Raw genomic sequence first — 24,421 nt, 5'->3', positions numbered from 1 at the left:
ACGAGAGATATGAAAGCCGACAGACGTTTTGGCATCGGCCTATAGTTACTGCTATTATTAACGCCGTTATATGGTTGTCATCGTGGTCGAATACTGAGATCCGAGGTTGATTAATTTCCATGGTTGAGAAAACAGTGACTCGGTGATGCGCGGTCAAGAAACAAGTAAGCCACTGGCCGGCTGATTGCAGAGTGCAGATGTTCCGATGCCCGCACCAACAGGTGAGCCGAAATGCTTCGATAACTTCGTCTCTCGATAATATACCTGTGTTCTTACCGGCTGGTTATAGATATTTCTACTTCGTTTTTTTTTTTTTGTTTTTTTTCGTTTTTTCTCTCGTGACACGGATCGCGGTTTATCTCAACTGCACGGTCGGTACAGTCTTTGGCTGATACACGATACTTTGGGGGATCTCCCAGTCGGGATATCGTTGGTCGGATCATCCGGCTACACGGTATTGTAACACGACATGAAGGAAATAGAAAAATTCGAGCGCGTTTGCGTTTTGGTATCAACTCCTCGAATCTTCGCGGAGCCATGCGACCGGATCAATTAGGAATTAGCTTCACGTCGCCACGACGAAACTGGAACAATTACCATCAATTACTCCCATACGTGACTCTCGTGTATATGCGCTCATACGGAGGAGTCGTCGTAATACAGCCAACCTGTAGAGAAGTCGTATAGCTATTGAAAATATTACGTCAGACTACCCAATTGCGCTAATCTTTGCATCAAGTATAGTACGCTGTATAGGTACACGTTGCACGTACCGTTATTGTTATCATTGTTAAACGTGTAACACGTATACCGTATATGTATGTACGCTCGGTGTTACTCGAATTTGAACAAAGTGCCAATTCCGCTGCCGAATCATTACGTACGTACGTACATCAATGAATCATCATGCGGTGTTCTCGATTCATTGAAGAGATGCGTGACGCTCGTTACCGTGACCCCTTTCTCGTCGTTATATTTTCCAACAATTGGAACTACCGCCGCGGGTGATTCAAATCGAACGACGATAATCGAATATCGCGGTAGGGTCGAAAATTTGACCGCCGCTCCCGCCCCGACGGTATTCAAGCTTTCTTCTATCACCTTCCGGTGCTTGCGACGGGCGCGCAAGTTTCCGCGAAGTATCAGAGGTCGCGCCACGGTCATCGGACCCCACGGCCCAACCAGAGGTGCGGGCGGCAAGGTGAACAAAAGTCGCGACAACCCGACCGCGTACATTCGATTCGTCTTCCCGATATCCTCGTTAATCGGTAAATATTCTCATCCGTTTCTTTTATTCTTCCTGCGCGATGGACTCTCGACTTTACGAATTTATGGTAGAGTAATCGATCACCATCGCGCGAGAAGCCCTAGCAAAAGTAATGTTGCGAACGGGGGTAGCGAAAAACCCTGCAACCGTTGTAACGAGCATTTGTACCCCGCCGCACCGGACTCGCAACTTTTGCAACGATTTTATTTCAAGTTCACTTTCGAATTGTTCAATTCTTCCAATAAAATATACGCCAGTGCGGCTACATAGCTAGCTGCACCGGCTCGTCTCGTAATATCATTAACGTTGTCCGGTTTCATTGATGAATAACTGTATTTTATAAACGCCTGGTCTACCAGGCCTTACGATCATCCACCGCTACCGCGTTTCGTACCGCACCGAGTGCAGGTTGCAGGTTTCCCAATAATTCCGATATGCAATTAACTGTAGAGGAATAAACAACTTGTATACATATACACGTATTGAATACCGTGGGTAAACGTGCCGATTGTTATCCACGCATCGCACCCCTTCGTTTCCCTTTCCATCCACCCGAAATCGGATTACCGGTGTTTAATTAGCTGTAACGAAAATTAAACACTCTCTTGCCTCTGGGCTAAATCCAGCTAAATCAACAAGAATTTCTAATTCCTCCCCGTCCTCTTTTACTTTCTCTCTCTCTCTCTCTCTCTCTCTCTAGACGGTCAGCTCAGACGGCCTGATTGATTGTCGCCGAATACGTCCGAGGTAGAATAATAGCGGTGTGCAGGTAACGCGTCCTACGAAACAAGGAAGGAGAAGCCTTGGAGATGGAGATGTGCGGAGAAGAAGCGGTTCGATTTATAGGAATTTCTAATCGACGTAACGAAATATAAGGAAAGCGCGATAGGTGTATACGATCGAAGTATAGGTAGCATGAGGAGGCACAAGGCATGAGAGGCATGCGTGATAAATGAGCCCGGTCGGCGGCACGGCGGCAGCAACGGGAAGTGAAGGACGACGTAGAGGGGGGGGGGGGGGGGGGGGGGGGGGGGGGGGGGGGGGTGTTGGGTTCGTTCGGATCTCCGCGAAGGTGGGCAAGCGGGAAGGAAGTTGGGAAGGTGGTTCGTTAATTTCCGTGGCAGTTCGTGTTTTTCCGGGAATGGCTTGAGAGCCATTCATTCGAGTCAACGAGGCTCGAGCAATCGAGGCAAATCGGCAGATGTGGCCAGTTGGTTTGGTGGCGTGTGCCAGGATAGGTGATTGTTCGAAAGTGCTATCTCCACGGTCGTTCGAAAACAATAACGGCGAACTTGGAGAAGATGTGAGCGGTTTTAGTTCCACCATTGACAAGTGTTGGACGCCGGTGACGAGAACGACGGTAAAAACAACGAGGAGCACGTTAACGAGGAAGCGCCGCTGGCGGAGCGAACGACAGCAACGACCGCGACGGGAACGAGGACGACGACGAGGACGGGAACGACGAAAACAGCAGCGGCGACTGCCACGACCAGAAAGAAGAAGAAGAAGAAGCGGAGGAATCGGCGGGGCTGGTGCAGTGCCCGTGGAGGAACCAAACCCTGTCGAAAACACGAGGAGCGACGTTGACGGGAGAGGAATAGAAGATGATGTACGTGCATTGCGATGCAGCGATCGGATCGGGACAGCGGTGAACGTGGGCGATGTTAATGGTAATGGCGCTCCTTCTACGCAAAAGAACGATCGCCCGAGGATTCGGATATCATTCACCGGCGGTTTGTGTTTGACAGTGTCGTGCTACTCCAGATCGGTGTGCGTGGACGGGGCCAGCGGGCCCCCGACTTGGATATTTCACAAGGTGGAAACAAAAAAAAACAAACCCAATTAACGGGGTCAGGTCGACGGAGGAGGGGAACACGCAAGGTATATTCGCTCCGGCCGATGCAATAGTTTTTTTTTTTTCTGTTTTTTTTTTTTCTGTTTTTTCTCTCTTCTCCCATCACCTTCGACGTTGAAAATCGTTACCGTTCTCGTCAATATCATCAATCGCGTGACTTTTGACAACGATCGTCATTATTGGTTGTCGTCGTCAAGATTCAATCGTCATTGTCGCAATTATCATTGTCGTCATTTTTTATACAGGCCTTTGCCGTCACCGACCTTGTTGTACGCGTACACCCACCCGTATTATTGAAAACAAGAAATACGGGGCTGATGACTTCCTCGCTCGGTAAACTTGACGTTGGTTAACGCTGAGTAGTCGCGATGTTGCGTAAAAAAGTGACACCAAATTTCTGAGATCAATTATCAGACGCGACTTTCTTCCATCTACCTCCGTCCTTCCCTTTCGATATCAGCGTCCACGACTCTCCGTCTCTCTTGTATCGTAAATCGTACCCCCGTAACTTCCGTCCTGCCCCGAAATCACCCCAAATCGTACCAACGCTAACCCTTGAAGAGTCGGTGATGAGTGGCGTTTCTCGATCGAGTGTTGTTGTATATCGTTTATATTTTAACACGATACATTTTACAATCCAGAGCTGCTTTACCTCGGTCGGCCAAAATTTTCGCAGCGTGAGAAAAGAGCTGTACGGTGGGAATCGACGCACGACAAGAATTTCAACGCAACAAAATCGCATCGTAATATACGAGTGTAAACACGTGCACACGTGTGCGTGTGTGAAACAGTAAAGCGATTCGCCGTAGGAAAAAAAACCCATTTGACGGGAGGAAAAAAAGCTCGTCAATCGCGGTATATCGGTGGTCTAGCGTCGGTCGCGAGTGTCAACGTTTTCCCGGCTACCGGTCGCTAATTTCCCGTGATTATCGCCGAAAACCCAAGGGGAATACACCGAATACCTCCCCGCAACGGAGATAAAACGCCTTCATCTCGACGACCGTGCACCCGAAGCTGTACCCTACGCTCTTCGACCCGGTCAAACCGGAGGTTTAACCCTCGCCACGGTCTTCCGTTTCCGCAATCGTAATCATATAAAAGTACGTGGTCTCGATCGGCGAATTTTACTTCGCACCCCGTCGCACGTCCGTACATCTTCTTTTCGAAGATTACCTCGGGAAATAGACGAAGAGAGCGGTGGTGCGTACGCGAAACCAATAGCTGACAGTTGACACCGCGAGAAACAACGTGGTGCGGTGCCGAGGTGCGGTAAGGTGAAGTGAGGTGCGAGGTGCGGTGAGGTGAAGTGAGGTGTGCGGCGGCAGAGAGTAGCGAGCGGAGTCGGGCGAGTGCGAGTTCGAGCTGCGTTACGTTTCTACGTACCCGTACGTCGCGTCGCGTGGTGTGCCTGGTGGCAGTGCGCGCGAGTAAGCAAGCCCAGCAAAGGGCCAGCAAAAGCAAAAGCAAAAGCAACAGCAGCAGCAGCAAATAAGCGGCGAACGGTGAACGGCGAGCGACAGCAGCAGCGGCGGCGGCGGCAGCAGCAGCAGGAACAGCAGCGGCGAAAGGCGGCTCTCTCTCTTCTCTTCTCTCCTCCTCTCTCTCTTTCTCTCGGGCATGTTGTCCGAGGAAAAGTCGATGGCAATCAAGAGAGGAAACCTCCTTGTCGCGCCCGACGCATCGGGATATCGCCTACACGCTACTGGCTCGAAACGATTCCTCGAAAGGTTCTCAGGTTAGCAAATACTTTTCATTACATTGAAAAAAAAATATAGAGATAAGATAACTTCGGATTCCTCTACGTTCAAACCTGACCTCGATGTGGGGTGAGAAAAACCCTCCGCTCGAAGACCGGCGGCGAAAAAACTTGCACCGCTACATTTCTGACGATGGAATTTTCGTTGGTCGGGTAGAGTGGATTTTTTTTTTCTTTATTGATCACAACTCGCAAATAACATACTCAAATTGTATCGCTACCGACGTAACTGGGTCTGCGACAGATCTAGCCACACGTCATCTAATATTATTCGTCGATCGATAAACAGCCCGACGTTTTTCTCAAAGGTGCATAATGCGTATTCAAACGTGTGCGTTAAAGTTACGGCGTTTAACGTTCAAAGAGCAATATTCGCGTGTATCGTATCATCGCGCACGATAATTGAATGTGGCGTATGCTCTCGCGATAGGAGGAATTTCAACGATCGCAGATCGGCGGATCCATTCCCCACCAATTACATTCTCATTATCTCCTCTCAACTTGTATCCCTGTGTCTTGTGTTATCTTTAGAAGCTTCTCCAGGGACAGACAGACAGACAGACGGGGAACGGGGTGCCGGTATAGTTTCACAGGTTTTGTTAGTCTTAACGGAAATAGCTATCATTCTAAGCGAGTACAGCGGGGTAAAGTAGGAATGTTTGAACCATCAGGTAAATTGGACCACTTTATAAAAACTACATCGCTTCTACGTTCCTCAATTTTGTCTTATTAAAGATCTGTCCAATTTATTCGGCTCTCCGATTTTATCCCTACTTTCACTCCGTTTGTACGGAACGATGCTTCGTCAAATTTATTTTCACAATTTCCCTCCCCCCCCCCCATGTTACGGTGATGAAATAGTCAGGATTTTCCGCGATACCTACGTCAACATTTTTCCCGTATCGCAGCGTATCGAAAATAACTCTTTCGAACAAGAAGCCCGCTGCGGAAGTGAAATATACTCCGGTCAGCACGTATCATTACGAGTCTGAATTTTTTACGAGTCTGTAATCCAAGTTTTCAAACGAACGCGTGCTACCTGGGGGTGACGGCTATAAATCCGCTGTAAGTGCGATACCTGTGTACGTAACGTACATAATTCACACACGTATCTACGTACCTATAGGAGATAGAAATATGTGTCTAGCTTATTGTTAAGATCATCGACGTGACGTATATATACCCATATATAAATGAAAAGAATTTATGTCGCGTCGTCTGACACGGCTAGATTACACATGCGAGTAGATGATTTTTTTTTTTTTTCTTGCGTTTAATAGGTGTGTCTCGTGGCGCGGTGTATTGTAAGCGAGACAAAATTTACGTCACGTCAGCAACCGATGGGAATTTTTCCGTAAATTTTTTTTTTTTTCTATTTTTTCTCTTCTTCCCATCACCCGTCCGTATCTCTTCGTACACGAGTCCCCGATACTCTTATCGAAGAAACTAACCTATCGACCAGGTAGAATCGAGGTCTTCAGCCCATACCTGTGCGGATACGACGAGATTTTCGAAGGTCTTTTCCATCGCCGTATCTCCGTACGCTTACACACGTATATACGCGCTAATTATCGACGCCCGTTGTACAGGAATTCATTCGTACACTTACACGTCTCTACGTGATTATCTCTGCGATTAGATAAGATTCTACGCGTGTACATACGCGCTTCGCGTACGAGACATTGCGTATACCTGTACTGTGGATTTTATCGGGGGGGAAAAACTGTGTACAATATTACACATATATCATACCTGTACATGTGACGAAACGAATATCTCGCGCGCGTTATTTCCCGTGTATTCGATCGGTTTAAAACTTGTAAAAAAAAATCCATAACGTCGCGCATGGTCCGACAACTGTATTTTTTTTTTTTTTTTTTTTTTTTTACCAGAATTTCATTCTCTCTTTTTCGTCTCACGGCGTCTTTAAACTGCGGGCATAACGAAATCGTACCGCACCTCCACATACCAAATGGGAATACAAGAAGAAGGTATGTAGGTATATAGGAGGTGGTCACGAAATGATACGGGATTAGTCGCGGATACGAAAGTTGAAAAGTAAAGCCGTACCCTATGTAATAGGTCCTCCTCCGATACCACCCGGCGTACTCCACGCACCAATCTGTCCTCCCGCGTATCATGTGCCACGGATTTTTTATTTTTTTTTTTCGTTACGCGTATTTCACAATTCATTGATTCAATTATGCTGCAGGGACTGGCGAAAGTTTCATATTCTCCGTTGTTGCTGAAATTTCTGTGAAATTTTTTTTTCTGATACATACGGGTGTTTAAAGTATGTTATACGCACATATATATATGTATACACACATACTTCAAGGAGAAAGAGGAAGAAGCGATGCGTATCTTAGGTGTATAATGAAGACGACTCATCGTATGACACGTGCGCGTATCGTAGGCGTGAAACACGAGTGTGCGTCGACATCGGTTCGATTTGATACGAGAATGAGCGTCGCGTTTGGTATACGATTCGATGGGAATCGAGCAAAATTTCATGGAATCCGAGGAACCGCGACGGTCCAGATTTCATCGCCGACAACCACCTAACGCGATTGGCCCTGAATCGCGCGTGATACGCTATACCCCGTAGGACTGTCTGTCTGTGGAATGTTCGAGCGTCGTGCGAGATAGGTAGCTGGTGAAAAAATAAATAAATAAATAAAATACATATATATATATATATATATATATATATATAAATGGAATTCAGAGGTCTGCGTTACTTGGGGTTACAGGTTTAAAGCCTGTGGATTTTGGAGCTGCGGCGCGCTGCGGTTCGGCTCTGGGATCGTACAGAGAGCGTAACGACGACGAACGGGGCGAACGTAAAACCGTTTGTTTGCTCACAGTCGGGAATATTTTCTTTCAGCTTACCAAAAAGTCGCCGGTCGTCTCCATCTCCATCCCCATCTCCTTCTCCGTCCATCTCTCACTCTCTCTCTCTCTCACTCTTTCTCTATCTCTATCTTTCCACTTTCTCTCTCATTCCCTTTCGGTCTCCCTTCCTCCCCTCCGCGACTACAGCTTCTTCGACCCCTGCACTCTGCAGTGTCATTTGCCTCCTGAGAGACACGTTAGAGCGTTGCCAAAAATATCGTAGACACCGCAGTATATAGAAGAGCACCTCTCCCGTATCTCGCCGCTTTACAAGTTCAACGAGACCCGCCGTGTTCAACTTATAAGACATATCATACATGTGGTCGTTTTGCGTGCCTATATCGCTCCAGTTTAGGCTTCGGCATCGTCCTCTGATGCTATATGCTACGTAGGTCTCTGCGGATCCTACGGCGAATACACGAGCGCGTATATGAGACGGAACGTGTACCTATACGTATTTACGACATAGCGCCTCTGAAAATCCGACGTCTGCCGGGACACGCGCTCGCAGCCGCGCCATCCCTTGTAGCCCAATTATTGCCCGAACTTTCCATAGATTTCAGTCGTACGAATTTCAGCGTCGCCCGCATCCCCCCCCCCTCCTACCGTGTCATAACTCGGTCGACTCACTCACTCGCTCGCTCGCAGCGTGTACGACGTTATTATATAGGTCGAGATATTGCGCGAGTTCGTTTTTGGAGTAAAAAAAAAAGAAATGTTCGAAAGAAATCACGCGGCGTCGTAGGAACGTGCAGTGTTAGGTGTGTATAGCCTCCGTTGATAATTATCGCATCGCCTTTATCCGAACGCATTACGGGTTACTATCGCCCATCTTGGGTGGGGCTGCTACATCGGCACGAAAAGTAGAGAAAATACGACGGTAAAATCCAAACTTCGAGGCTATAACGTCCTATCAAACTTCCGATCGACACGAATCTATTTTTTGAATAAAAAAACCAAAAAAAAAAAAAACGCAACAAAAAACAAAAAAAGTATGAGGTGGAAAAATTCTGCACGCTTCGGGCTCGGCGAGCGGATAAATTTTTTTCCGAAAATTCTCAACCGCTAATACTAATCGCCTTTGAATTCCGGCGTCGCGTTACCCAAATAAGAATGTCAATGCCCTTGTTTCCGGATTTAAATAAAGTTCTATTAATACCATTGCCATGGGGGTATATGTTTTAGTTCCCATAACACAGTCAAGTAGGAATCGAGATATCTCGTCTTCTTCTTCTTCTTCCTCTTCCTCTCGGTGTTGTCGCCGTCTCCGCGGCGTCGCCCTCCAACGTCCGACGCATATTTACAAATTTCCATATATCCCGCGGGTACGTGTGTCACATAACTATACACCGCGTTATACGTGCATACGACGCGCGGCTATACGTATAAGTACACGTATACAGCCGGTTACGTATCGTTGTATACAGTGTTATAGGTGCACGTACGCAAGCCACACACACACACACGCGACGCGACGTCACACACATATTTACTTTTTCTTGCAAGCCCGGTTTCCAGGAAGTGACGTCAGCCGACAATGCTCAATGAATTAATTTGCGGAAATCAAACTTCTCTTTCCCTTTTCGCGGTCATCGGCGCGGTTACGTCTACGCATACCTACCCGTACCCCTACGGTCGTCCGTCGGTTGCGGCGACACGCGCCATGCGACGCGATAAATTCCGACTGCAGCATTAACGTCTCCTCTATCAGCGGTACATTTCTATACTCCGTACCCCACGTAGCGGTCTAACCGGAGATGCGGAGAATACGACGAACGTACGCGTTCGCGTATCAATTGAATCGATTCGCAAAGGGAGGGAAAAACTGTAGGTGTCGCTATAGACGAAAGAAAAGCGAACCGCGAATTAGGTGGCTCGAGATCGTCTTCCTCTCGCGTCCTCCGAATCACACGATGAGTGCGGAGTAGGTGGAGGCAATATTTCGGGCGCACAGTTCGGGGATAATGTAATAAAAGTTGAGGCATGAGCCAGGCGGGCGGGCAGCAGACGCGTAGCGCGTTACACGTCTCTACAGCTCTTATACGCCCTGTGTATTCGCATTTATCCCGGTGTACGTAACATTGAAGAGGCGGGAGGGGGCCAGGTGTTTCTTGAACGAGTGAAGAGGGACCGGGAGCCAAACTGCGGCGTGTGCAGCCTTCGGCGAGCGTCGTAGCTGTAATAACGCGCAGCATTGATGCGGTCGCGGTCGTGCCGGTTTACCGGATATACGTATCCTACCTATAGTATAGCCCTGTAGGCCGCTATACCCCTGACGCGCGGACGAGGGCGACTGCGGACTTTTATTTTATATCCGCGTACAACGCGCCGGGAGATCGGTATTCGACTTACGCGTGATTTTCGACTTATGTACAATCGAAAGCTTACTTTTGACTCGACTTGACTCGATTTCGTTTTCGTTTTTGCTTCTCATCTCCCGTTTCCTCGGTGAGGAAATTCGTGCTCGTTTCTTACGAAAATTTTTTCACCAAACACCACCAGAAAAAATTCCTGTATGGTCTTCGAGGGCTTCGCGTATCCATTTCGAGTTAAATAAGTAATCGATATATCGCGGCGATACCAGTTCCGCCGGCTCGCCGTAATGCATACCCTACGGTACCCCGTGTGTACCTCGCATCCATATTCAGGTATTACACACGTTTTTCTATACACCTTTGTCTATGGCTATGGCTACATATTCTCTTACACCGTATACGTACACTATCTATAGTAATATAAGCACATACCGCCCGATAGAATTCTAAACTCGAACAGGGTTTTCTAAAGTCAATAGAAATTGAATTCTTTTGGAGAACCTTTCTCTCTGCAGTTTCGATGATTTCATCGATTAAATTTTCTGGACGTCGCCCCTGTCGATAGAAGAAAAAAAAACAAAAAAAAAAAAAAAGGCAAAATCGAAGGGACGAAAATAAACGTACACCGGAATTGAATCGATCGATCCTAACTGGGTCAACGATTTCGACTCGATCACGACCGTCCAATTCTCGCGGTTAACCGACTTAATTGGCAAATCGTATTATTGAACGCATTGTGCAACGCGGCGTCGGGGACGTATACCGCGCGACCGTAGGCTAAGGGTGTCTCGTTCGGCACCGTAAAAACCTGCCTCGTCATCGTGCGTCGTGCCCAAGGGTGTTCGGCGGGGGACCCCAGCATCGCCCGCGTCCCCGTCCATTCATCCGTCCGCTCCGTACCGCCGAATAAATTGAATTATTTGTTGGGCTTATACCGGGGTACAATGAGAACGACGATGATAAAACCGACAAAGCCCGGCGGCAATCGACAAACGAAACGGAATAAGGAGATCGGCCCCTATTACCTCGGTACAGGTCCTCGTTCGCTCTACGCTGACCGATGCCTACCACCCTTGTTATTATTATGGGAAAATACGGCCAACGGGGACAAATGGCGTTTGACTCGTTCGAACTGTTATTGGTCGACGGAGGAGATGTACGCGTAGGTATACGCAAGGTACGCGTATACATACCCACCGTTATTACGTCGGGCATTCGGTGGGACAGAATTTGGAAAACTGCAGGGGAGGGAATAATCACCGGCTCCTGCGGGGTCTGGGAATTTCGGACCGCGGGGGAAAAAAAAAAAAAAAAAAAAAAAAAAAACAAGAAAAAAAAAAGTGGAGAACTCGGGAAAATTGCGGAGAATTTCGTCGCGCGTGATTATTCGAGGGACTTCCGGCGAGCCCTTCGAAAGATCGAAATTTTCGCGTAGAAATTTTCATTTCCGACGGCGACACCCCTTACACGCGTATTTGTCGCTGAGTAGGATAGCGTGCGATCGGATCTGCAAAGAAAATAATTGCATTATAGATCGTTACCGTTCGGGGGGGTTTGGAAGTATAACATAATGGGGATTTAAATGACGACGGATACGACCTCGCGGTAATGATTGCACGAGAGTTATAACAATTCCTAACGCTCTCACCCAGTTCGAAATAATAAACAGGAAACGACGAGTCGCTTTCTCTGATGCGATATTGTCTAACAATCCGCCATTTAACAATTCGCGGATTTTACCAGCCGTGCAACGCCGATCGACGGAGTAGATCCGCTGCGCGCTTATCGTTCTCTTCAAAGCTGAATCGGGTTGTATTCAGCTTCCGAGAGCAGCGGTGTTCCCTGCAAAAATCTATCGTTTTTTCTTTTTTTTTCTTTTTTCTTTTTTTTTCACATCGTATATATACATCCGTACGCGATATCGCGATATTTAGCCGGTGCGGCGAAAGAAAAGAGCGTGAACCATTTAACGCTGGTCAGTGTAAAAACGCAACTCACAACCGCGTACCGAAACCATCTGCGGCTTCCGACGCCTCCGCAACGCCTTCGACGCGCGCTCTGACGCGGGGCATGTGTGGCTGCCACGGATATACCTTGGGTGTGTACCCACCTACCCTGGTTCCTTCGGGTTTCCGTAGCGTTTCGTTTCGATGGGTGCCTGGCGCCCGATGTACTTCGCCGTACGCTCGGAGCCTGCACGCTATTATACCCTATTTATCGTTGGACAGTAGTGGTGGTTGTATACTCCACCCTGTACCATACGCAGCGGTACACACCAATACGCTTCTCGTTCCTCTTCTTCCTTCCTTCCTTTTTTTTTTTTCTTTTTTTTCTTTTTTTCTTCTTCTTCTTTTTTTTTTTCCCTACGCCCTTCTCCGCGCAACTAGCACGGAGGGCCTCACGGCCAAACCACAGGCTCGTCGTCGTCGCCGTCGCCGCCGCTCTTTCGTTATTTCGTTCTCATACGTTCGTTCGTTCTTTTACTTGTAGGCGTTATGCAGGCGTCCGCCTCCGCGCTCGGGTTCAGACTCCGTTCGATCGTTCCGAGGTGTAGCCCACGGGCGTACGCGATCCATAGGGTTCCCCGAAGCCTTCCCGGTCATTCCGGCTCTCTGGCGGCGCGCGTTTCTCCTCTTCCTAGTCCGACGGCGCGCACCGTGTACGTACGCTCGGGCGCCACCCGTCCGCTTCAACAATCGGCGAAAAGCTCGCGCGATTTCTGGCCAACGGACGGTTACTCCGGACGATCGACGAAACCCACGTTACTCCGACCGGACGTCCGCGGATACGATGATCCGTAAATCGAACCACCCGATCGATTATGTGGATGATTGGACGACAACGCGTGAGCCGGTGACCTCGGCGAACTTACGTCTCATTCACCGTTGAAGCGACACTGTATTACCCCCCCGATACGCCGATGGGGGGGCATCGGCTTCGAGACTCTTGACCCGTTTTACCACTCGCGGCACGCACGACGAACGCCTAGGTGGGCGGTAGTAGACCTTTCCCGCCATCTGACCCGATATGGAAAACTATTTCGAGAGATGACGGATACGGAGAGAGAATGCGCCCTATATACGAGAACCAGCGTACGAATCGTATAATTAACGAAGAATCGTTAACGCTCGTACACGAAGAGGTCGGGTGTACCTCGAATCGAGTCGAGCACGCGTTTCATCCGGACGCGACGTCAGTCGGTATCGAGATACGCGGATCCCTACGACGCGAGAGCAGCCCGCAAACAGGGGGAGGAAAGTTGGAGCGGGTAATGGAGTAGAAATGAAGTTTGGCAGCTGTAGGGCATGAATATAGTATAAACCTACCTACGCCCGTCTCGTACGCCGTCCGCACCCTCGACCCGTTGTCGGGTAGAGAGGAGACACGCGACTTGTGTGCACACATCTGTACACGTTACGCGTCTCTACGGAACCCACCTATACAGTCGCACGTACAGCGTGCCGCCGTACCGTGAGCGAGGAAAGAGCAAGAGGTGGATAGACGGACGGACGGACGGACGGATCTGACAATGAGAGAACGAGAAAGAGATGAGAGAGAAGAGAGAAGAGAGTTTGAAAGCGGCCGCGTGTGCCGCCGCGCCGTCGAAGACGAATAGGAGTAACGCTGTTTTGGCCGACAATAGGGAACGGGAGCTGTGCGCTCCTCCTCTCGACGAGATCGAGCTTTTCGGGCCGGTCGCTGTAGTAGCTCGGTCGGGGCAACAGTATTTGGAAAAATAATAACGCGCCGGATTGTTTTTGCGCTACCGTTTCTTATTCGGGCGGTGGTATAGTTTAGCGATTGTACCGAGTTTTCGGGTGTACGGCCGCGAGTTAAGGCAGTCCGATGTCGGAATTCGGGGTGATATTGTATTCACGTCCTCTCGTAACGTCGTAGACGACGCTCGCGCCGGCTCGTTTTCGCCCCTCCTTCTTCTGTCTCCTCTTCCTACGAGACCGCTGCATCCGGATACGGTGTCTCCGTTTTCTAGTTTCAGCTGGTAGTTGGAGAGCTGCGAGTCGGGATGGGAGAGCGCTGAGGGGGGCCGCCGAAGAGAAGAGAGAGCGGAACGACGTTAGCGGCTGTGCACCACGTCTCGTATAATATACCATAATACGGTAGACGTGTGCGTGTGTGTGTGTGTGAGTGCGGTAGGTATTATAGGGTGGGCCGAAAAGAATGAAACCGGTCAAAAGAATCCCGGCGAAATTGTTCCGATAATTATTGAAACAACGATTCGCTATTATCGAGAATTACGAATTGCATGCATACGGTCTCTCCGATAAAGTGACCGTTTCGAAATATTTTTTTCAACAATCGCGTATCCTTCGCGTTTCCGGGTGGTGAAAATTTCCCGAAGATTCGACAGCTCGGATCAGCTTCTATTCGGATTTTACGATTGACCAAGTTCGGGGTTTTCTTCGGCCACCCTGTATGCGGCGTAGGTGTGTAGGTGGGGAAGCACGCGCGCGCGATTCACATGCTTCGTATTAATGGCGTCAATTCGAAGAGCGAATATATGGGACGATTTTAGCTCTTTCGACGTACGAGTTGCCCTTCCCCTCCCTCCCCCCCCCCTCCCCCACCCTCCGTATAATGTTGTACCTTCGCCGGAGGGGGTTGAAGGAGACCGAGGAAATGTAAAAGAAGGAGGCTGTAGCCGAGACATTTTTTTTTTTTTTTAAAAGCATCGAACGACACATTTGCCCCTATGAATTTCCGTGTTTAGACGAGACGCAGCTGCAACATAAGACACGATGCCGACAATTCAATCACGAGTTATTATAGCTCTACGCTGTTACCGCGCTCCCGTTTCTTATTAATATACTCGTTTCCCGCTCCCCTCCAGGTGATTTTTTTCTGCTTCTCGCTCGTGATTTATGATATTTTTCGGTAATTCGTTCGACCCCTATACACGCGCGTATTTCGGTAATTTATCGCATCGACGATGATAAGAATCCCCGCACAGAGTAGTGCACTTCATCGTTATTTTACCATTCCTACGGAGGGATGAATCGACCTCGATGTATCCGTATAACGCGACGCTTATTCAATAATGAGGACGATTCCCTGCGTAAGCAGACAGCAGGTATAATAACAGATATATAATATTGGCATATACATGTATATCCCGTAAACGTCGAGTACAGCAGCGTGTAACGTAGATACTTTGTGTATGAGTATCGCGTACGCGGAGAAGAGGATGCCTCGTATAGAAGGGAAACAGTCAATTACCACGGCTAGTGAATGTGGGCAGTAAGAAAACCGAGTTATGGCTCGCGATATGCCCGGCGAACGTGTACGCATGCATACCTATGTATATATGTATACGTATCGCACGCGCCGCCCCAATCGTTGCAGGGCCATAACACTACGTACGTCGTCTCGCCGTTTTTATACATCTCCGGAGCGTCGCGACGCGCGTGTCACCCACGATTAAGTACGCGCGTATACGTAACGTCCAGAATCTAGTCATGCGAGGGGATTTTTAGGCCGACTGATTCGGTCTCGCGTATCCGCAGAGCTTTGCCACCGCGGTCTCGTCGTCGTCAGCATCATCGTCGTCGTCGTCGTCGTCGTCGTCGTCGTCGTCGTCGTCGTAATCGTAGGCAGCGGCGACGGCAACTGCAGCGGCAGCAGCGGCTATAAGTTTACCTTTAATACGACGAGCGACCATAGCGAGCATAAGCGACAGATGGCTGAGGGTGAAAATTGTTAAAAACTTGAAATGGCTTCCCGGCAGCAGCGGCAGCGGCACCAGCAGCAGCAGCAGCAGCAGCAGCAGCTCGACGTTTCCGTGACTTTCGGACGCTGCGGTGCACGTGCACACGCGTGTGCCGTATGCAGAAAAAAAAATAATTATGTATCATACCTCTCATAAGCGTTATTCAATACAGCCAAATTATCTCGATCCGCCTGTACGTACACGGTCATTCTTATTACCTGATGCGTAGCGCGAATTTTTTCCTAAAATCTACCCTCACCGTTATTCAATATAACCTGAGAAGGGCCGCGAGAAGAGCCATATTATAAGAGGCAGCGAAACAGGGTGTAGATATCACCTGACGATACGCGTCCCATATACACATGGGTGTCGTACACCGCACGGGATACACGATCGGACATATCGGGTGGGTCACGTGTGTGGCACCGCGTTGGTGAAGTGCGTCGAGATTGGCTCGTTGTCGGACAGATTAGCGGCGTATAATACGCGGTATAACACTGGATCCTCATAGGCGGATAAGTGAGGTGAATATTACACGCTTACAATAGGGCCAGAAACAACTATATGTATACGCGCGGGGGAGAGAATCGAGAGTAAAAGAAGAGCGCCTATACGTACCATAGAGTCGGCAGCCCCTCGGTATACAGCAGATGAGGGTGACGGTAAGAGAGGATTAGGAATGTAAGCGACTGAGCGCGACGGCGGAAGGAATTAGGGGAGGGTGGAAGTACGAGAGAGAGAGAGGGAGGGAGGAAAAAAAAGAGAACATTTTTAAAAAGCCGCGGACCGAGTGGACCGCTGCTCCGCAGGGCAGGCACGGGCGCTACACATGAGCGCATGCATGTAGGTGGGTACGCAGGCATACGTCGACCGTGACGATGATGGTGGTATTTTGTTACAGGGAGGCGACGGCACGTGCGGAGGACACCGGGAACACCCGCCGCCCCCGATGTAGACGACGCCTGCTGCAAGAGCAGCACCAACACCGACGTCGGTATCGACGTCAACGTCGACGTTAACACCGACGCGGCAAACACCGACGCCAGCAGGAGCGGCAGCGGCAGCGGCAGCAGCAGGCGGAAATTCTCCCATATCGAAGATGACGAACTACCGCCGAATGTGCAACAACAACAACAGGAACAACGACAACGAAGAAACGGCGTACCCGGTGGTGCAACCTTGGCGCACGCGACGAACTCTCCTACGAGAGATGCAGCTGACACGGAAACTGCCGCGACGACGGCGCCCTATTTCAGGAGAAGAACGTTACCACCTTATATCGCTACGATATTAATCATCACCTGCACCCTTTTTGGCATCGCAGGTCAGTAATCGGATGAAATAACGAAGAATTTTTATCCCCCCCAAATGTTACCTGTATTACATGTAGACGATAGCCCAACGATACATACACATGTATATGTATATGCTATAGGTGTGATACGATGATAAGTTTCATTATCGCTCGTTTCTCTCGTATACTTTATAACGGGCACAAATTTCACCTGAACAGACGACGGTGTATCGCACAACGAATATAATCTGAAGCGGATGGCGATATATTTGGTCTCTTTGTATGGCGCGTGTACGAGTATTTTAATAGATATCGTAGATACATTAGGCACACGTATTTCACGTAGACCGTATAGAGTAGTGTGTACTACAATGTGCGGGTGGCACATATAGGAGGCGTATACGCCGCGATACGGCAGCAGATTGTAAAATTTGAACAGGTGACAGATAGCCGCGGTTTGGTCGAAGCATAGGGCAGATGCAGTGCAGCAGTCTTGTGCACCGTGCCCTCTAAAGACCTCTCACAGCTTTCATTCATGGTATATGGTATATATATATACCTTCGGAGGAACAAGGCCCGCTCTCTATTTTTCTTCCCTCTTCCCTCTTCCCTCTTCCCTCTTCCCTCTTCCTTCTTCCTTCTCTTCTCTTTTCTCCTATTCCTCTGCCGTCATCGAATGCTGCTGGGGCATGATGGCTCGGCGTCGCGACGCATCGGCATCGGCATCGCCATCGCCATCGCCATCGCAGTCAAACGAAATGTACAGGCAGTCAGGGAAGGAGGCAGACAGCCGACAGTGGGGCGGGTAAGGGGCAAGGCAGACACTCCCCAGGGGCATAAAATATATCGCCTCTTTTATGTTTGACCAAAACTAGAACCATTCGAAATTTTCTAAAGCACTTATAACCGTAAGTATACCTTCGAAAAACGTTTCACCATGCCAGTAGTGCGCTGGTTATGCTCACTACGTGTTTCCAACCAACGTATGCACGCTCCGTACAAATGCACCGCCGTACCTACGACTGTATTAATATAATACCTATTATACGTACAACGCATGTATATAGGTATGTTTTATTACATTCGACTGCACCAACGATACCACATGACGTACGCACGGTGCACACTGGTCATATGCCTCTGCTCTACCCCCCCCCCCCCCCCCTTGCCGGCCCGGTCCAAACCGTATTGAGCGTCAGGGATATCGATGAGATATGGTGAACTCTAGAATCGGTACATAGTCGTGTAGGTCAAATAGGTCGATAAGATTCGCGGCTAACTGTATAAACTTGGCAACTTGTGTGTACAATAGTTGAGCAGGTCTCCTGAGTTCTCGCTGAATGATCGATGTGCGCTATGGGGGTTGGATGTATCGACGAATTATTTTTTGTGTAGGATGAAATTTATTTGATCAATAATTTATTTATTTATTTTTTTTTGTTCTTCCTTATTTCCTGCAGATGCATGTTCGTCACGGTCGACTCCGAAGCCACGACCACCGACGCCAACACCTCGACCGAATATCACATTCCACATGTATACGTGTCCGCCCGACTACGCGGAATGGTATTGTCTGAATGGCGCGACCTGTTTTACCGTAAAAATTGCCGAGTCGCTACTCTACAATTGTTTGTAAGTATTTTTTTACGGAATTATTGATTTGCAGATTCTGTCGTTTGAATTTTCCGTATATCGTAAGATAGGGATGAACTGTTGGCTAATTTAATCAGCGCAAGTGTACAGATAACGTTATTCGATCGGATTTTCGAGATTATTTTGTGTTATCGTAAAGGTGCTTCCTCTATTTATTGTTCGAGGAGAATCTGGAAACGTGTGTTCTTCTCCGATCGCGTTGAACAATAGCGCGGAAACGAACGGAATTCGAGAACGACGGTAGTTCAACTCGTATGGTCAAAAATAGGGGCGTAAAAGGGAAAATAAATATCTAATGGTAAAAAACGATAAAAAGTTCATAGAGAATCGAAGAAACGTCAAAAACTGTGCGCCTTTGACGGTGCGGGTCGTTGAAGCGGTATAATTACCGTGGGAACCTTCCGCTCTTACATCTTGGAGCACTTTTAGTCGATATTATTGCGTAAATTCCTTCGACGTATCCAGCGGCCGTCCAGGAAATATTTTTCCTAATTTATAATTCCATCGATTTTCAAACTTATTCACTCCGTATTTACCGATCGTCTATACACGGGGGAAATATGGATAGAAGAATACTTTGGCGAAATGCGGCTTAGCACATCCGCGGCTATTTTGAGTCGATACCTTTTCCCCCTTCGTGGCTGCCTGTTTTTCTATTTTTTTTTTGACCGTGGACAAGTTTCCTCCGAACCTTCTTTACGCACGTATACAGTTGAGTTCGTAAAGTGAAAAAAATTCCGCGTGCGTTCGTTTGAAGGGCACCGCTGCGAGGAACCCGTTCAATTGTCCGGGTCTCGCAGTACTCTATCCTCTACGCTATGGCAGAACGTGGAAGTCGGGATGGAATGATTTGAATCCTAGACGCGTTTCTCCGCGCATAAATATGGGTAGCATAGACCGACACGAAGCACAGTCCGGGCATGGAGGAGAGACGTGGGTACGTCGGCGAACGTTATTGTGACGGTTAATCCTTACCCTCTTCAAGGTAACACGTCTGCCAAAATTCCTACAGGAGTTTCGGACCTCCCAGTGAACGTGCGAAGCACGAAATCGTTCATATAAATCCAAAAGACCGAGGCATTCCGGCGAACCCCCTAAACAAGTCATTGTGTGAATCAACACGCGGCATTCTCTGCGTTTTTGATCTTGTTCTCATACTGCCGCCGTTGTTTCGTGTTGTTCTTAGTTTTTTTAAATTATTATACATATTACCATCGTACGAAGTAGACGTTGATATGTTTATCTCGCGAGATGAGTTAGATTTTTCTGATTATGCCATGTCAAACTCGAAAGTTATTTGGAACAAAATTACGACTAGAAGGTAACAAAATTTTCCAATTAAGAGAAAAGCAATTTATTTTCACGTACAGGATTTCTATAGCACGTGAATACCTTGTCGATATTCTGGACTTGAGCATACTATAAATTCATGCTGTTAAAAAACATTATGTGCATTATGAGCACAATTACTTGGGTAAAATGAAATTCATTTTCTCGTCATTCCAGATGCGCGAATGGATACATCGGGCAGAGATGCGAATTCAAGGATCTGGATGGTTCCTACTTACGTAAGTATTAGAAAGGATTGAAATACCTGTTTGAATGGATTTTAATTTAATTCTGAAAAAATTAAATGACTCGCTTCTTTACTTACAGCATCGCGGCAACGTGTGATGTTGGAAACTGCCAGCATAGCAGGAGGTGCCACCATAGCAGTATTTTTGGTCGTTATTATTTGCATAGCTGCTTACATCCATTGTAAGCGCAAACAAAAGGAGCTTCGAACAAGGTAAAGACATGTATCCTCAACAAACACATGCACGTTTCGACGATACCTTTTCTTATCCCGTGTACTTGCAGTATATCATTATGTCCAGAGTCTGCCGATGGCCAATAGCCACAGGGAGCAATATGATTTAGAGTCGCAATTAATTCTTCCATTTTTTTCAGCAGTAACGGTGTCGACACCGTCGATGGCCCTGGGCGAGATCCCGAACTCAGGCCATTCAGTAATCACGGTCGCTCATTGAGGATCTTTATGGCGAAAAATTCCAATGCCCTTGTAAGTCGATACATTATACGATTCGATAGGTTTCGGCATTTCTAATCGGCCGAGTGAAAACCCAATGAGCAAATAAGATTATTCAGGTGCGGCTCGGTGTCATCAACATGGCCTTTCGTTTTTCAGACGAGTCCGGCGATAGAGCAAACTAAAATGCCAGGTTGGAATTACTCTTCGCCAGAATCAACAAGGATGGCTTCTATCAGCGAGGGAAAAAGCAGTCACACGCATCAGTAAGTCACGTAAATTCCAAACATTTTTGTTGCGCAATGAAACCGTCGCGACGAAAAAAATCAAATCAAGAAAAAGAGAACAAAAAGAAAGTGCTCCAACTGCCCCTAACAGTGAACCCTTTAATTCTGTTACTGTGACGAGTACAGACTATTATTTCTATGTTCACGCGATGACCAAATAATAAGTGATTTATGAAATTGATGTGATTGCGCGCGCCAAGTTTTTATGTCAGCATAGAAAATTGAGTCATCGGTGAACGAGGTGTGTAAGTTAGAGTCGCGAAACGTCTACTAACAACCTACACAACTAGATGGAAGAAGAGAAATCATAATAACAAATACGATTGTAAGAAAATTTAGTTAATAATTAAACTGATTATAAAATGAGTTCAATTACCCTGAGCGGTAATGAACGCCTTGTGCTTAGCGCTTAAACTCACCTACTAACTAATGGTCGATAGTTGGCAGATGTTAATGTCCAAATACAAACTAATATCTATGAATAATTATCATCGAAACATTCCCAATGCGCAGTTTATATCGATAACGTCTCTAACTATTAACGGCACCTCGTAATCATAGCTTACGCTAGGTAAATACCGAAGCCCTTCTTTATTATTTCTTCATTTTTATTATCTCTTTTAAATCGAGCTGGTAGAGTCGTATTCAAGAAGTTTGAGCCGGGATTACAACAAGAATATTAATAATAAATATCTAAAGCGGACGATGCGTTTTTTACATTGTTTATCAATTATCAATCATTCGATTTATTAAGCAAAACAAACGATCTCGTTGTAAAGGAAGGAGAGCTATATGAACGATTCTTTGAGAGAAAAACCAAGGTAAAGACGAACTGAACTGGATTTCTACTACTAATATTACTACTACTACTACCAATACTACTACTAAACTACTACTGATATATTTATACTACACTAAACGCTACTACCACTATTTAACGTTTATTTTTGAATACGATTAATTTTTATTATTTTAAATTTAATATGATCGATGCCCGTATGAATCAACGTGTAGTATAAACAAGTAGTTATCATTCGCTTTAATATATTAAGTCGAGTGAAGCGAGTGAGGCAGGCCTCTTCTGTAAATAGTAAATTATCTCTAGGACTGCCCACGTACCTACGCTTACCGTATTCACGTGAAAAGAACAAAATGTCGAATATGTTATAATAATTGCACTGTATTAAATCAATTACAAAAAGTGATTTTCCTGTAAAACACCAATCTATTGTTGTTTCGTATTACGGAATGTTATTTAATAATGTACATACACGTAGGTATGTATGTATTCATAATACATCGGTATATAAAAACAGTAATTTAATTTGAATAACGTCATGATTCTTTTTGGTAAAAAAAAATACCACAAAACATAAAATAACCATTGATAGTTTGTATATTTGTAGATACTCGTAACGATCACTCTTCCGAATCTTCTTTGTTTACTCCTTATTGTTATTTTTGTTCTCTTTTACTTTCCCCATACCCCTATCTTATAACTTTACGTATACAAAAATATATTTATATTCATGCATAAACATAGATTATTATAATTAGGTAAACATCTTTTATTTTCATCAATTTCTAACATCTGTGATCGGAAAATTTTCTCCGTGTATCCGATTCAACTCCACCTCGATGCATGGAAAATTTATAATAAAGTGATCAAAGCCAATAATCACAACAAATTACACACGCAACATCACAAGCGGTACGGCTCACACATAAAGAGAATCGTGCGATGAACAAAAAAAATACGTAACAAATTAATACAATACAAATTTATGAATAGTAACAGATAAAAGTGAATATTGTAATCTTATTTAAAATTTCGTTATACTTTATATATTGTACTTGGTTCCTAATTTATTATTATTATAACAATTATTATTATTATTATTATTACTATCATTATTGTCATTATCATTATCATTATCGTCATTGGCCTCATCATCATTATCACCGTCGTCATCATCACTATCATGCATTATCATTGATATTATGTCTATTATTATTTATATTATTATTATGATTATTGCTAACATTATTATTTCTATTATTATTATTATTATGTCTATTATTATCATCATCATCATCACTATCGTTAATATTATTATTTCTATCGTAGTAACTTTTTATTAGGACATGTTTTCAACATGTTTGCGGTGCATTTGATACTTTGAGCGAATGAAGCGAGAGGCTGTGAGAGAGCGTGTGACTTGCAGAGCCGGCGGTGGCCTTTGTTTTTCTACTCTATTCCTAACTATAGTCTGATACTTGACTACAAGAAACTAATGGAACTAATCTACATAGGTAGATAAAAAAAAAAAAAATGATATTTCGACTAGTATGTATCAAAATAGAAGCGCTATTAACAAACTTGTAACTTGACCTGAATCGCTAATTGTCGATAACACATGGATGAGTGGTGACATTCTAATACATCGGACAGCATATCTTTGATCTTTGGAAAGTATTGTAAATTCAGTTATGGCCAATAGGAGATTACCTAAGCTACCATGTACTTTACTCCAGTTAAAATTCATTGAAATCTTATTGTTAGTATCAGTTAACTTTTCGCAACGACGTTATGGTATAATAGTTTCGATATACCTTTAAAATTAGCAACGAATTTTTTTCACGCCGTTTTTTTTTTTCTTTTTTCACCGATAGCTGTTTCCAAATTTTTTTCCGTTTTTGCGAAGTGTGCTTTCTATTTCATTAAATCACTGACATCGAGGTACAAAGAATCAGCTGTCTGTTGTAAATGTACAACCAAAGATGCAACGTCATTGAACTAATAATAGTAATAAAATAAATCCAAAGGAAGCTGCTAATGTTACTAGACGAAAGAAAAAACTAATCGACGATGTTCTAGATCGACATTGTTAATTATTTTTGTAACGAAATGTACATGTACTAGTGTGCTCTGCGTATGGAAGCTTATACCTACATATGTTAAATATTATTATTAATACTGATAAAAGAAAAACTTGTAATCTTGTTTTCCAAATTGTTTAATAGCATAAAATATTGAATTTAATTTATTCGCTACATTTTTAGTTTTATTGCTTTTAATCGATAGGCTTACTACAGAGTTTGGTATCCGATAGCCGCTCCTAATCCTAATCCTTTCACATTCGTGGCTGCGTCGATGTGGCCAATATTATCCTAGCTATAAACATGGAGCATTTGTTGCAGCTGACCAGTGCTCCATCGTACCCTGTGTTAGCATAACTCTTTACCCCTAGCTGCGATTGCTTGCTCACTATCCGATGTTGTTGATAGATATGAGATTCAACGACGAACAATATCCTGAATCATTCTTTATGGGATACTTTCGTT

At 45.9% G+C, this 24,421-nt stretch overlaps 1 protein-coding gene across 5 annotated transcripts; it reads left to right on the top strand.

Annotated features, from left to right (window-relative positions):
• Positions 1-59: 59 nt before the first annotated feature.
• On the top strand, positions 60-24,130 carry LOC105690420. Of its 5 annotated transcripts, none has more exons than XM_048656438.1 (7): positions 60-221; positions 16,715-17,137; positions 18,568-18,739; positions 20,267-20,328; positions 20,417-20,549; positions 20,711-20,822; positions 20,949-24,130. In XM_048656438.1, the coding sequence occupies exons 1-7, from the start codon at positions 206-208 to the stop codon at positions 21,057-21,059; spliced, it is 1,029 nt and encodes a 342-aa protein (XP_048512395.1). In that variant the 5' UTR covers positions 60-205; the 3' UTR covers positions 21,060-24,130. The 5 variants fall into 5 exon arrangements, with proteins under 5 accessions (XP_048512395.1, XP_020710518.2, XP_020710517.2 ...); XM_020854859.3 differs by lacking the exon at positions 60-221 and adding an exon at positions 4,223-4,857 and having other exon boundaries at positions 20,714-20,822; XM_020854858.3 differs by lacking the exon at positions 60-221 and adding an exon at positions 4,223-4,857.
• The last annotated feature ends 291 nt before the right edge of the window (positions 24,131-24,421 follow it).

Source organism: Athalia rosae, chromosome 6, assembly GCF_917208135.1.
Source record: "Athalia rosae chromosome 6, iyAthRosa1.1, whole genome shotgun sequence".
Taxonomy (NCBI): Eukaryota; Metazoa; Arthropoda; class Insecta; order Hymenoptera; family Athaliidae; genus Athalia; species Athalia rosae.
The sequence above is the reverse complement of the archived record's forward strand: the minus strand, read 5'-3'. Positions and strand labels throughout refer to the sequence as shown.